This window comes from Penaeus chinensis, chromosome 15 (assembly GCF_019202785.1).
Source record: "Penaeus chinensis breed Huanghai No. 1 chromosome 15, ASM1920278v2, whole genome shotgun sequence".
Lineage (NCBI taxonomy): Eukaryota > Metazoa > Arthropoda > Malacostraca > Decapoda > Penaeidae > Penaeus > Penaeus chinensis.
This window is the reverse complement of record NC_061833.1, coordinates 7,033,449-7,045,948: the sequence shown is the minus strand read 5'-3', so window position 1 is coordinate 7,045,948 and position 12,500 is coordinate 7,033,449. Positions and strand designations below refer to the sequence as shown.

The window sequence follows — 12,500 nt, the reverse complement described above, 5'->3', positions numbered from 1 at the left end:
TTGTAATAAAGTTGAACATCATTAACATGTCACCTTTTTTTCTTCTTTCTTCCAAAGCAGTAAGACCTATTTTCTGTAGTTTTTCTTCGTACTCTCTTAGAGTAGGTGCCCATCTCGGCTGCTCTTTGAACTCCTTCTACTTTATCTTTATCCTTTTTTAAGTGTGGACACCATACCACTACACCCTACTCAAGACTTGGTCTTATGATAGCTGTAATGACCTTCTTTACCATATCTTTGTCCACCTACATGAATGCCCTCTTCATGTTGGCAATCAGCCCTAGTATTTTATGAACTTTGTGTTTATGATTATTCCAAGATCCTTTTCTTTAACTGCTTGGTTTAATATTATGTCTCCCAACTTATACTGGTACAGTAGATGATTTTTACTGTCTCCAAACCTGACTACATGACATTTATTGATGTTAAATTCCTTTTTCCATGTACAACTCCAAATGAATAAGTTCTTGATGTCACTTTGGAGGCAGCAGCATGAAACATCATCTATTATCCTTTTTTGCAATTTCGCATTTGCAAATGTATTCAGATAACTACCTGGGCTTATGTTTGACCCTAAATCAGTTATGAAAATAGTAAACATAATCAGCGCCAAAACTGATCCTTACTAGTTACTAGACCTCAGCGGGCCTCCCTCTATTTATGTTTCATCTGTCTTTCATGAAGAAAGTCACTCTACCTCGGTGTTCTAATTTTCATAATATTCTTCTATGAGACACCTTATCAACTGCTTTCTTAAAGTCTAAGTATATACAATCCACCGGTCATCTCTTTCTTGTAATATTTCAGAAATTCTATCATAGAAACAGAGGAGATTTGCTATGCATGACCCTCCTTACATAAAACCAAATTGTTTAGTTGATATCAAATTGTGTTTTTCAAATACTTCAACCCACTGTTTCCTAATTATCCTTTCTAACAGCTTGCATACTATAATAGTTAATGAAATTGTTCTATAATTTAGAGGGTTTGTTTGTCGCTGTTCTTTTATAAAGGTGTAACATTGGCAAGTTTCCAATCTTTTGGTAGTTTTCCTTGTCTCGCTGAATTGTGGAGTATTAACAATAACGGAGTACATAAGTTTTTGGCACATTCGCTCAGAACCCAGTTAGATATCTCATCAGGTCCCTCTGCTTTTGCTTATCTAACCATTTCAGTAGACCTTTTATTTAATACTTTAAGTGAGATATTTTTGATATTCTGATATATGTTTATACGGTTACTTGCCATTTCAAAGTCTAATTTTGCATCCCTCATGGTTTGGGTATACTCATTTCGTGCGTGGGTGCGTGCGTGCATGTGTATGTGTGGGTGTTTGGTGTGCGTGTGTGCGTACATGTGTGTGTGTGTGTGTGTACATGGCTTATATGAACTAATTTCAGTTGTACAATTCCTCAGTAAATAAAAACAAGATTAAAGAATTACATGACTAACCTGTTCCCATAACTGATGCAATATGCCAGGCAAGACAAGCCTTCATGATAGCTTCACCACAACCAGTAGTTGAAACTGCTCCAACCTAGTTAGAAAATCACAAAATCTTAAAGATTTTAGCTATTCATTAAACATTTTAAAAAATTCTTTGTAAAAAAGAACTTACAATCCCCTATTTACTCTGTAAATGCATCTTATTTTCTATATTGCTGCTTGGTGTATAAATGAAGGTGTATAAAAGTAAGACAGATGAAACTTTTTAAATATAATCTTTTATTTCATGACTCAAAATAAACCTCACATTACATTCTTAAGAAATATCTGACTTGTAGTAAAAGTTCTCCAAGTCTCATTATAAAAATTACACATGCCTTTTCTGGCTTTTACATGAAAAAATATCCCTTTTATGCAATAGGTGTATCATAACATATTTATTTCAAAGTGATGAACATACCTCATCATCAGCGTATCCTCCGGCACCAATTATGGGACTGTCTCCAACACGACCTGGCATCTTTGCAGTGATTCCCCCTGTGGATGTTGCACAGGCTGTGTGTCCCTTCTGGTCAACCACTGCACAGCCAACAGTATCATGGCCTACTGGCTTTGCATGTCTACAGAGTAAATGAGTTTCTTTTAGCATCATTTTCTTTTAACCCAACTACCACGTATTTATGTTCTGTCCCCTGTAGTTTTTTGTGAATTTTGTTACATACAGATGGCTCCATATGTGCTCAGCCAGTAAGGAGTCTATCAGTAGGCCCAACTGACTGATCCTGATGTCCCCATTTCTTGAATTGTTCATTATCTGAATCATTTCATTATCCACTAAAATCTAATACATCTCTTAACATCAGTTAAAATTATTATATCATACTGTAATCTTCTGAACATTCTTAATACTGTATGTATGTATGTGGGCATATGCCAGTATATGGAAGCATACATGTTTACATGTATTTTTTTTCTGTTACTAGCAGTGGAAAGGGACCAGCCTGATTACTGGAAAGAGACACTTGACATAGGTGATGATCTAGAATTATTACTCTGAAGGATATTGGGGGACTGGAGATTGAAAATGACATCATGAACCAGTACAAGTATTCAAAAATCACTAACAAACATTTGATGTATGAACTGCTTGAATTTCTCATTTTGATGCATACATACATACATACATGTGTGTGTGTTGTCTTTGAAATCATCCCTTTATCTAACATCAAAGGTTTTTGGATCTTTATGAATATTTCTATTAATGGCAGCACAAGCTGGATAATTTTTGACAGATATTTCAATTCAGTTAATTGTTATTAAACAAAAGGCTTAAAGTGCAACTTCATGTCAAATAGGGACGTGAACATTCTATGTCAAGTCTAGTCAGTTAAACTGTAAATTCCAATATGGCAGAAAGTATATATAAATATAGGATTAGTCACCTCCTATAGCATGAAAGGATGATTTGCTGAGGCAATATATACTTTATAATTTTTAAAGCTCAATATTCATATTTTTAAAGAATTATACTATGACCTGCCAGCATAAAATATGATTATATATTTTCAAATCTAGAAAGGATTCTTACTCGGTCTTATTAAAGAGGCAGTAGACAGTATTGGTGTACTTCTTATACTCTGCTAATTCTTCCTTGGCATAGGGGGTGATGAGCAAGTCTTTGTCGACTTCATTAATGCCATATTGTGAGGCAAATTTATTCGCTCCTTCTCCTGTTATAAAACATATATAAAATAAAGGAAATTATTTTCACTGAGCAGTCTATCTGAAAATTCTAAAACATTTACAAAAAAAGCACTACTCCTACAGATTATTTTAATGTCATTATACGTTTGAATCATACTACCACGTGATGCAGTGAAATGCAACTCACAAAATAATGCAATAACAACATATACTGAGAGATAATTCATATCAGAAAAAAAAAAAAAACTTTCTCACCGGCTAACATTACATGGGGAGTTTTCTCCATGATGAGGCGAGCAACTTTTACAGGGTTTGGAATGTTTCTTATTGCAGCCACTGCTCCTGCCTGCATGGTTGCACCATTCATTATGATGGCATCCATTTCCACCTGCTCATCAAATGTGAGAACAGACCCAGTACCTTAAAAATAATAAATATGTAAATATATAAATATATAAATATATAATATATGTAGAAAAGATATGAATGAGAATGAATATCTTTCAATACAAGAGATGTATTTGACCAGTTTCGATTCTATCTTTGTCAGAAATTCATGTATTTCTGTATTTCTGACGAAGATAGAATCAAAACCGGGCAAATACATCTCTTGTATTGTGAAGATATTCATTCATTCTCATTCATACCTTTTCTACATTTGTCAACATGAATGCGGTTCATATATGTGTGTATATATATATATATATATATATATATATATATATATATATATATATATATATATATATATATGCACACATATATATAAAAGACATGTATGTAAGTATGTAAGTAAGTACATAAGTATATACATCTGTATACACATGTATTAGTAATTATATACATATATGTATGCATTTATATATGCGTATATATGTATATATTCTCATAATATACTTATTGTATACATTCTACTAACAGACAGCTGTTACTCACCTGCATCAAAGACTGGGTTATCTTCAAGAGAAATTACAGCAGCTTCTGCTACATCAACAACTGAACCACCATCTTTAAGCACCTATTGTTGACCAAAGAATTAGAACACTATAATATTGAAAAAAAAAAGGTTTAGACAAGCTGGAACTAAACAACATTTTTGATAATTCTGTTCTTTATAATCTATTTTTGTTCATGTGTTTAAAAAAATGAGTTATACTTTTTCAAATAAAACCAATTATACTGATTAAATATCAATTGTACTTGTAGTTATCAGCAATCTCAAGAAACAGATGAAATTGCTTGTTTTATAACCAAGCTTCAGAGACAGGCATTAATCCATTTATGTTTGGTTAATATTATTACAAGGAAGTTACTGCAATCTGTAATAAGGAAAAAAATTTTTTTTTTTACATGTATCATTGATAAAAGAAAAAGTAAATAATTCCAAGAAAGGGCAAATAAAAGGATTAAGCTGTAAAACCAAGACTGCTACATTGCAAAACTAATAATAAAAGTGATCACTGAAATTATCACCAGAACTTCTGAGTTCACTGCTTGATATCAACAAAGCATTACCTTACAGAATGTCTATATAGCATATATGCTGAGCAGCATATGAATGAAACATGGTCTACCTCATTCATGCAGATTCTTATGCTGTTTCGTAAGGATGAATCTATCTCACCTGATAGCCACGAAGAGCAGCGGTCTTGACCCCTGCAACACTTTCATCCCACAAGATTTCAGGTACAGCCCATGCTCCTCCATGTACAATTACAACTGGTTCAACCATGATGATATTTCTTTAGTACTAATTTCCAAGGAATTCCTGAAAAAATAAGGATTACATAATCAACAATCTGCAAAATTATGGATACTACATCTCATGGTTAATTATTGCAGCTTGTATCTATAATATCAATGTGTTATCTATTTACAATACACTAGCCAAAGGAGCTAAATGCATAATTAAATCTAAAAAAAAAAAGACAGACTAAAGAAATCATACAAATCAGAGGATTTTAAATGGAGTTTGTTAAAATCATGTATTCTATTGTGGGGATTATTCAGGGATAAATTCCTCTGAATTTAAGTGACTTCTTGGATTTGCCTTTGTCTGTGCTAGGTATGCTTTGGTATGTCTCACTGGAGATTTCATGATGTGTGGGCCTCCTGATAATGGTCTCCAATGTATGTTTATGTAGTAGCAATGGGAGCCAAGACCTACCACTATGAAAATCATACATTCACATTTTTTTCAACAACTATTAATACACTGACAGAGAGTCAGATGTGGATTTATTCTCACAAGCTGATTTAGGAATCAATCATACTGATTGATTCCTAAAGCAACTAAGTCTTCATTTTGGGTCTGGCAGGAAGTCTATGCTAGGAATTGCTGTGGGGGTTGTTGCTGAGTTTATAGAATCCTTTCCTTTATTTTACTAGAATGCAAAAAAGGTCACAATAAGCATATTCTTTCTTCTATTTGGGAGTTTTATAAAAGTTGCATAAGTTAACAGGTAATACTAGAAAGGAAAATTCCTACTATTTAAAATATACTAAATGTGCTCCCAGAAGACTTCAACTGCTGTTCATATACAGACTAAGTTATTAGCGTGAATTTATACATGTTTTTATTTGGACACAATTACCTGTATACTTCATACCACTTCCACTTGCTGCAAAATAATCACTAGCATGCCAGTACGTTAATTCAGTGAAACAATTCTTAGTGTATTTAATGAGTTCCATCCAACACAGACTTGGCCTATTCCAAAAGATATAATTCTTTATCATTGTTTCCTTGCAATTTTATAAACCTGGTAAGGTATAGTACAGTAAATTGTGGTGTTTCTCCAACAAAATGTCTGGCTTACATTGTTTATGGTCAATTTTCAGGAATAAAAGTTACTTCACACCAGGTAAACCATAGCCTACATGGTAGTGACTACTGATCACTTCTAAGACACTTAATATCTGTGACATTTCTATTGCAAAATACAAATAACAAAGATACTTAACTTAAATAACAACCAATAACATGATGTCTTATATCAACCAACCAATCAAAGTATCAGGTTCATCTCCTCTAGTTATATTATCAAGATGCTTCAAGCAGTTGAATTCACCTGGTATGAAACAAAAGCCTAAGGTTGATAATGAAATTATATCTCTAGAAATTACAGTGCTCCTTACACTTTTTACTGGGAATTCACCATTGCATAAAAAAAAATGTCAAGACTCTAGATGATGGATGTTTGCCATAATGCCCACATAACACCGCTGTTACTAGGTATGCTATATCCTAACGATTTTATATACTGTTTACATTGGGGATAGAGGTGTGCCCTAGCAAAAACTTATTAAATCTATATACATTATATATTATATATGCAATCAAAGTATAGTACTAACTACTTTTCCAATGAAACTGTGCTTTCTACTATGCAAAAAGTTTCAATATGCAACTTACTTACTGGATCTCTTAGGAACACTCGCCTCCGACAACACAGAGACAAATGAGGCACTTATAAAATCAGACATCATCATTTGGTGATCTTTGATAAACATGCTCACCTTGAAGATTTGGTTGAAAAAAATTTAGTACTGCTTCTGAAGATTATCTATCTCTGCTTGAGTCTGTTGTATCTTCCTCTGCAATCTATCTCTCCTTCTTCTCAGCCACTCGACCTTAAACGACTTGAACTTGTACCCCAAAAAGAAGCCTAAGGACAGTGTCAATCCTAAAAGAGCTGCTAACGACTTTTTAGAAAGAGTGACGTCTTGGTACGCCATGGTAACGTCTACTCAATGTTGCCGAGAAGCAAGATACATGGGATACCTTTCTTCTTCTTTTATACGGTTTTAGACCTTTTTTGCCTATATTCCCTGGATCTTGTTATTGGATACTTTTCTTCTTCTTTTATAAGGGTTTAGACTTTTTTGTCTATATACCCTGGATCTTATTAATGGACACTTTTGACCTTGCCGGGGAGGACGTCTAGTGCTCATTCGTAAACAATAATCAGCTGTTTACGAGGTTTCGTTCGCATAAAATGCGGATACATGAATCCGATGTGATAGCGAATAGAATGAGATTGATTATAAATCATTGGCATTTAAGACATTTGATAATTTTTCGTGGGATGATTTCTTTTGGGGATTGCTTATGAATCATTAGAAATTAAGACATTCTAGATTTATTGTGGGATAATTCAGCAGAGGGATAGAATACCAACCACTGACCACTCAGCGTTGCAAAATGTTATCTGACAAGTTTAAGATACCACTGAAGTTGATTTGGTTATCGGTTTAATAATATGTAGTATTATCATTATTTTTTCACCCTAATAATTAATCCCGTTCTACAACCGTCTTTTCACTGTTTTTTTGGTTATTGTTATTTGTACATTGTTCTTTGAGATGTATCTCTAAATAATTTGTCTTTATGAGTTATCCAGTTAAGCAATGTATAACATCTAGCCTACTGCGAGAACTGTAAAACTGTTTTGAGAATATATGTATAATTAAAAAGAAAGAAGGAAAACATTCCTTTAGGAAAATCACAATCACGAACGGCATTAACGTAAACAAATACACGTGAGTTTTTTCTGTGCAGATTTTCCTCGACTATTTCATATTTCACAAATGATAATGTGAATAAAGACCCCTCAAAAAGTAACAGTTATGCGCACTTAAGATAGGGTCGTTATATAATAAAAAATAATACAAAACAGTCAATGACTATATACACGAGATGACACAAATATCAGTGGCAATCAATTACCTTACAAGTTAACCATTTATTAGATCATGTAAATACGAAGATGCTAAAATAAATAAATTTCCAGGGATATCATCATACCCACGGATTAAACAAAAAGAGGTATTAGACAAAACTGTAAATCTAGCACATAAGACCGCGATTCCATAACTTGATTACCAGCATAAAGCCATTTGGATAAAACAATTGCAGAATTCAGAGTCAAGGTAAAATGTGAGAGGTGTCAATATTTAGGGTAGTATGAATGAAAGGCACAAGACTTACACAGATTTGTATTCTCAGAATAGCCTGAGTACTGTTCTGCTTGATTTTATTATTATTATTATTATTGTTATTATTATTATACATACATATATATATATATATATATATATATATATACATATATATTATGTGTGTGTGTGTGTTTGTGTATATTATATCTGTCTATTTATCTATATGTATATATGCATATATGAATATATGAATATATGCATGTATGCATATATACATGTATATATATATATATGTATATATATATTTGTATATATATGTATATATATATTATATATTATATATATTTATTATACATATATATGTATATATTTTATATTGTATATATATATAAATTTATATATATATGTATATATATATATATATATATATATATAGATATATACATATAACTTTTTTTTTTTTTTTATGTCATTAATTATTTCTAAACTTGGTGATTTTTCTAGTTATTTGTTTGACAGTAAAAGGTACATCACCCAAAGATCACATGCCTCGCCGCGGATGCAGTAAAACGAAAAGGGGAGGGAGAGGAGGGCATCAGGAAAGAGGCAGAAGGAACAGGTTTGAAGGAAATGAAAGTGAAACTGCAGCAGTATTAGAAGATGATGCATTGAGAAGATTATCTATAAAGGGTATGTTTACCAGAGTTACTAAATTACATGATATTTGCATTACTCATTATTTGGATTTCGTACTAACTCTGTTAATGCTCTGAATTTCATGGTCAAAAATTGGCATAATACTTTATAAATATAGCCAAGTACAAACTGTTACCTGGAGTTCACTTGATACCTCTAACAGAAATTATTTCTTATACTTTCTTAGATAGAAAGGCATCAGAGGATGACAGTGATGGATCTGAAACATCCGATAAGAACATCGAAGGCGCCGTGGCTGACTGTGAGCTTGAGAAATCTGATGATGACGACAGTAGTGCAGATGAGAAGGTGAGAGCTCCTTGTATAAGCATTTACTTGATGGATTAATACAGAACAGTAAGTAAGTAGTAAGTAGGATGGATTAATTTTTAATTTTTTGTTACCCCATATATTTTGTGATAGGCTGTTGTACATTTATTAAACCAATTCATAATGTAAGCCACAGTAAGTTTTAATCGTATGTATGTATATATACATATACATGCATATATATATATATATATATATATATATATATATATATATATATATATATATATACATATACATGTATTTATATACAAATACATATATATATATATATATGTATATATAAAGTATGTATATTTTATGTATATATTAAATATGTATATATATATAGATATGTATATACATATATATATTATATATATATATATATATATATTTATATATTTATATGTGTATATATACAAATATATATACATGTACATATAGACAAATACACATATATATATATATATATATATATATATATAATATATATATATAACATATATATATATTTATATATATTTACATATGTATATTTATGTAAATATATATATATATATATATATTATATATATATATATATATATATGTGTATATATATACCTATATAGTTTTAATAGATAGATAGATAGATAGATAGATAGATAGATAGATAGATAGATATAAATATACAATATGTGCAAACACACACCCACACCCAAACCCATACTTATACCCACACCCACACCCACACCCACACCCACACCCACACCCACACCCACACCCACACCCACACCCACACCCATACCCATACCCATACCCATACCCATACCCATACCCATACCCATACCCATACCCATACCCATACCCATACCCATACCCACACCCACACCCATACCCACACCCACACCCACACACACACCCACACACCCACCCACACACACACACACACACACACACCCTCACACACACACCCTCACACACACACACCCTCACACACACACCCCCTCACACACACACCCTCACACAGTTTTTCATAATATGAAAGAGATTTTCTGGAAAAATAGTTATAAACATTTTGCATACCTTTTAGATGAATAGATAGTGTTATTGATGCAATTTATGCTAATTACTTCAAACTGAGATAACAGTGTGCAGGACATCCACCTGTCTCTGACAAAAAGGAAATTCTAAACATTTCATCCAACCACTCACAAATCTCATTCAGCCTTTTCTCCCAACCAGGAGAGGATGGAGATTGAAGATATCACTTACCCTGTGGCCATGTGGGAGCTTGGACACTGTGACCCAAAGAGATGCTCGGGAAGGAAATTGGCACGGTTTGGGATGGTGAGGCTTCTTAAGCTGGGCCACAGGTTCAGTGGGATGGTTCTCACACCAGTTGGGAAGAAGGTACGTGTGTTGTGTGTGTGTGTGTGTGTGTGTGTGTGTGTGTGTGTGTGTGTGTGTGTGTGTGTGTGTGTGTGTGTGTGTGTGTGTGCATGTGCGTGCGTGAGTGAGTGTGTGTGAGTGTGTGTGTGTGTGTGTGTGTGTGTGTGTGTGTGTGTGTGTGTGTGTGTGTGTGTGTGTGTGTGTGTGTGTGTGTGTGTGTGTGTGTGTGTATGTGTATGTGTGTGTATATATATATATATATATATATATATATATATATATAAACATATATATATATATATGTTTTTATATATATATACTAGATATAGTGTGTTTAGAATGTTCTTCAACAGGATTTTGTTTTTTTTTAATTGTATTATCTACTGCATGGTTTCGTTTCCAAATCCATTATCAATAAATCTTTAATCATCTTTGCATCTTCTCATAAATAGATAGTTAAGTTATAAATTGCTTTCAGTAGATTTATTTAGAAACTAAATCTTGAACTATGTAATTCATTTAGTCGATTTTGTTTAATCCATGATGCTGTAATGGCAAAAATACTTCCCATGGCCACTGTGATTTTAGTTTGATAATTTGGTTTATACATTTTGTTTACCCTTCTCCTTGATATTTGGAGATATTTTTTTTCTTTCTGCCATTAATATTGATAATAACATTATGATAATCACAATGACAATAATGATAATAATAATAGTAACGATATTAATAGTATATATTAGAGAAAAACAAGGAAGTTGAAGGAATAAGGATAGGCCTGCAAATTAAGTATGCATCGAGAAAATTCAGAGAAAAATAACAATAGACAATATAACTACCTAGCACCAATGGGTTAACAATGAAGAATTTTTTTTTTATTTTTTTTTAAGCTTTCCAAGTAATTTTTAGGCGACCATGCTTTCTGTTGAATTATCCAAATGCTGGCAGGAATATGTAATGTTCACTGCAGTTTTGTTTTGTGTAATGTGTTTACATATAGATGGCTCCTCAAGTGTTCAGCCACCAAGAAGTTAGTTTATAGACCTTGTGACCTCACCTGATTTCCACTTTCCTTGAGTTATTTTTTTTAAATTGCTAATCCTATTGGTGTCAATGCTGTTACCTAGCTGTGCTAGGTAAGAACATATATATTTGATTTATCATATAACTTTTTAAAGTGATGCACATTTTTGGCACACACAACATTATTTGGAAGTTTGTTCCATGTTTCCATAGTTGTGTTTGGGAAACTGAACTTCTTGACATTTTTCTCACATCCATGTATAAAGACAATTATTAAACTGAACTCACACTGTACATGCCATCTCCAGCAGCAGTGGGTTAATATGATAGCCTTTAATGTTATAAGGGAATGAGGATAGGCTTCTTGATTGCCTCCTCGGTGACTAAATGCTTGCAGGGCCATCTATGTGTAAAGAAAATTACAGTGAACAGTGTAATTACCTTTCACCAAAAGGTTAACACTGAAGATTTTTTTTAGTTCTCAGGTGGCCATGCTTTATGTTGAATGAAAGTGATAGCCTTAAAATTATATTTATATGATATTTTGTAGAATTCTTTTTTAAAGTACCAGATCTTATAAGGAACATGCATACTGTCTTTGACAGATAAGTATACTATAAGTTACTGCAAAATTTTACAGTGATCACTGAAACTCTTTACAGTGTGTTTCACCTGAAGATGCAAGCATTCTCCTAGAGCATGGTATAGCTGTGGTAGATTGCTCTTGGGCTAGACTGCAAGAGACACCCTTCAACAGAATGAAAGCAGCACATCCACGACTCCTTCCTTACCTAGTGGCTTGTAATCCTGTTAACTATGGGATTCCCTGTAAGCTGTCCTGTGTAGAAGCTTTTGCAGCAACGATGTACATTTGTGGTAAGTCTTTGTGTGTCGTTTAGAAGGGAGATGTAGGAATATAAAGCCTATTATTAGTAAGGTTATTTATGATGTTTATCTTATGCTGGTTTTCCAGTTCTTTATGATTTTCTTGGATACACATATTGATA

The 12,500-nt window shown here is 32.7% G+C and overlaps 2 protein-coding genes across 3 annotated transcripts in view; one reads left to right on the top strand and one right to left on the bottom strand.

The window, feature by feature from the left end:
* The window catches only part of LOC125032698 (isoaspartyl peptidase/L-asparaginase-like), a 7,934-nt gene extending 821 nt beyond the window's left edge, over window positions 1-7,113 (bottom strand). The window contains exons 1-7 of the mRNA XM_047623952.1: window positions 6,670-7,113; window positions 4,775-4,918; window positions 4,087-4,168; window positions 3,406-3,570; window positions 3,035-3,176; window positions 1,907-2,066; window positions 1,453-1,537 (exon numbers count right to left, since the gene is read on the bottom strand). Of these exons, the coding sequence (XP_047479908.1) occupies window positions 1,453-1,537; window positions 1,907-2,066; window positions 3,035-3,176; window positions 3,406-3,570; window positions 4,087-4,168; window positions 4,775-4,882 (742 nt within the window). The 5' untranslated portion in view covers window positions 4,883-4,918; window positions 6,670-7,113. The remainder of the gene's footprint in view (window positions 1-1,452; window positions 1,538-1,906; window positions 2,067-3,034; window positions 3,177-3,405; window positions 3,571-4,086; window positions 4,169-4,774; window positions 4,919-6,669) is intronic.
* Window positions 7,114-7,667: 554 nt separating this feature from the next.
* Window positions 7,668-12,500, top strand: part of LOC125032699 (18S rRNA aminocarboxypropyltransferase-like) — a 7,387-nt gene continuing 2,554 nt past the window's right edge. The window contains exons 1-5 of one of the 2 annotated variants that reach the window (XM_047623953.1): window positions 7,668-7,692; window positions 8,611-8,781; window positions 8,975-9,096; window positions 10,324-10,491; window positions 12,156-12,369. In XM_047623953.1, coding sequence (XP_047479909.1) covers window positions 8,637-8,781; window positions 8,975-9,096; window positions 10,324-10,491; window positions 12,156-12,369 — 649 coding nt within the window. In that variant the 5' untranslated portion in view covers window positions 7,668-7,692; window positions 8,611-8,636. Of the gene's footprint in view, window positions 7,693-7,716; window positions 7,979-8,610; window positions 8,782-8,974; window positions 9,097-10,323; window positions 10,492-12,155; window positions 12,370-12,500 lie in introns of those variants that run through there. The other variant, XM_047623955.1, reaches the window with a different exon arrangement.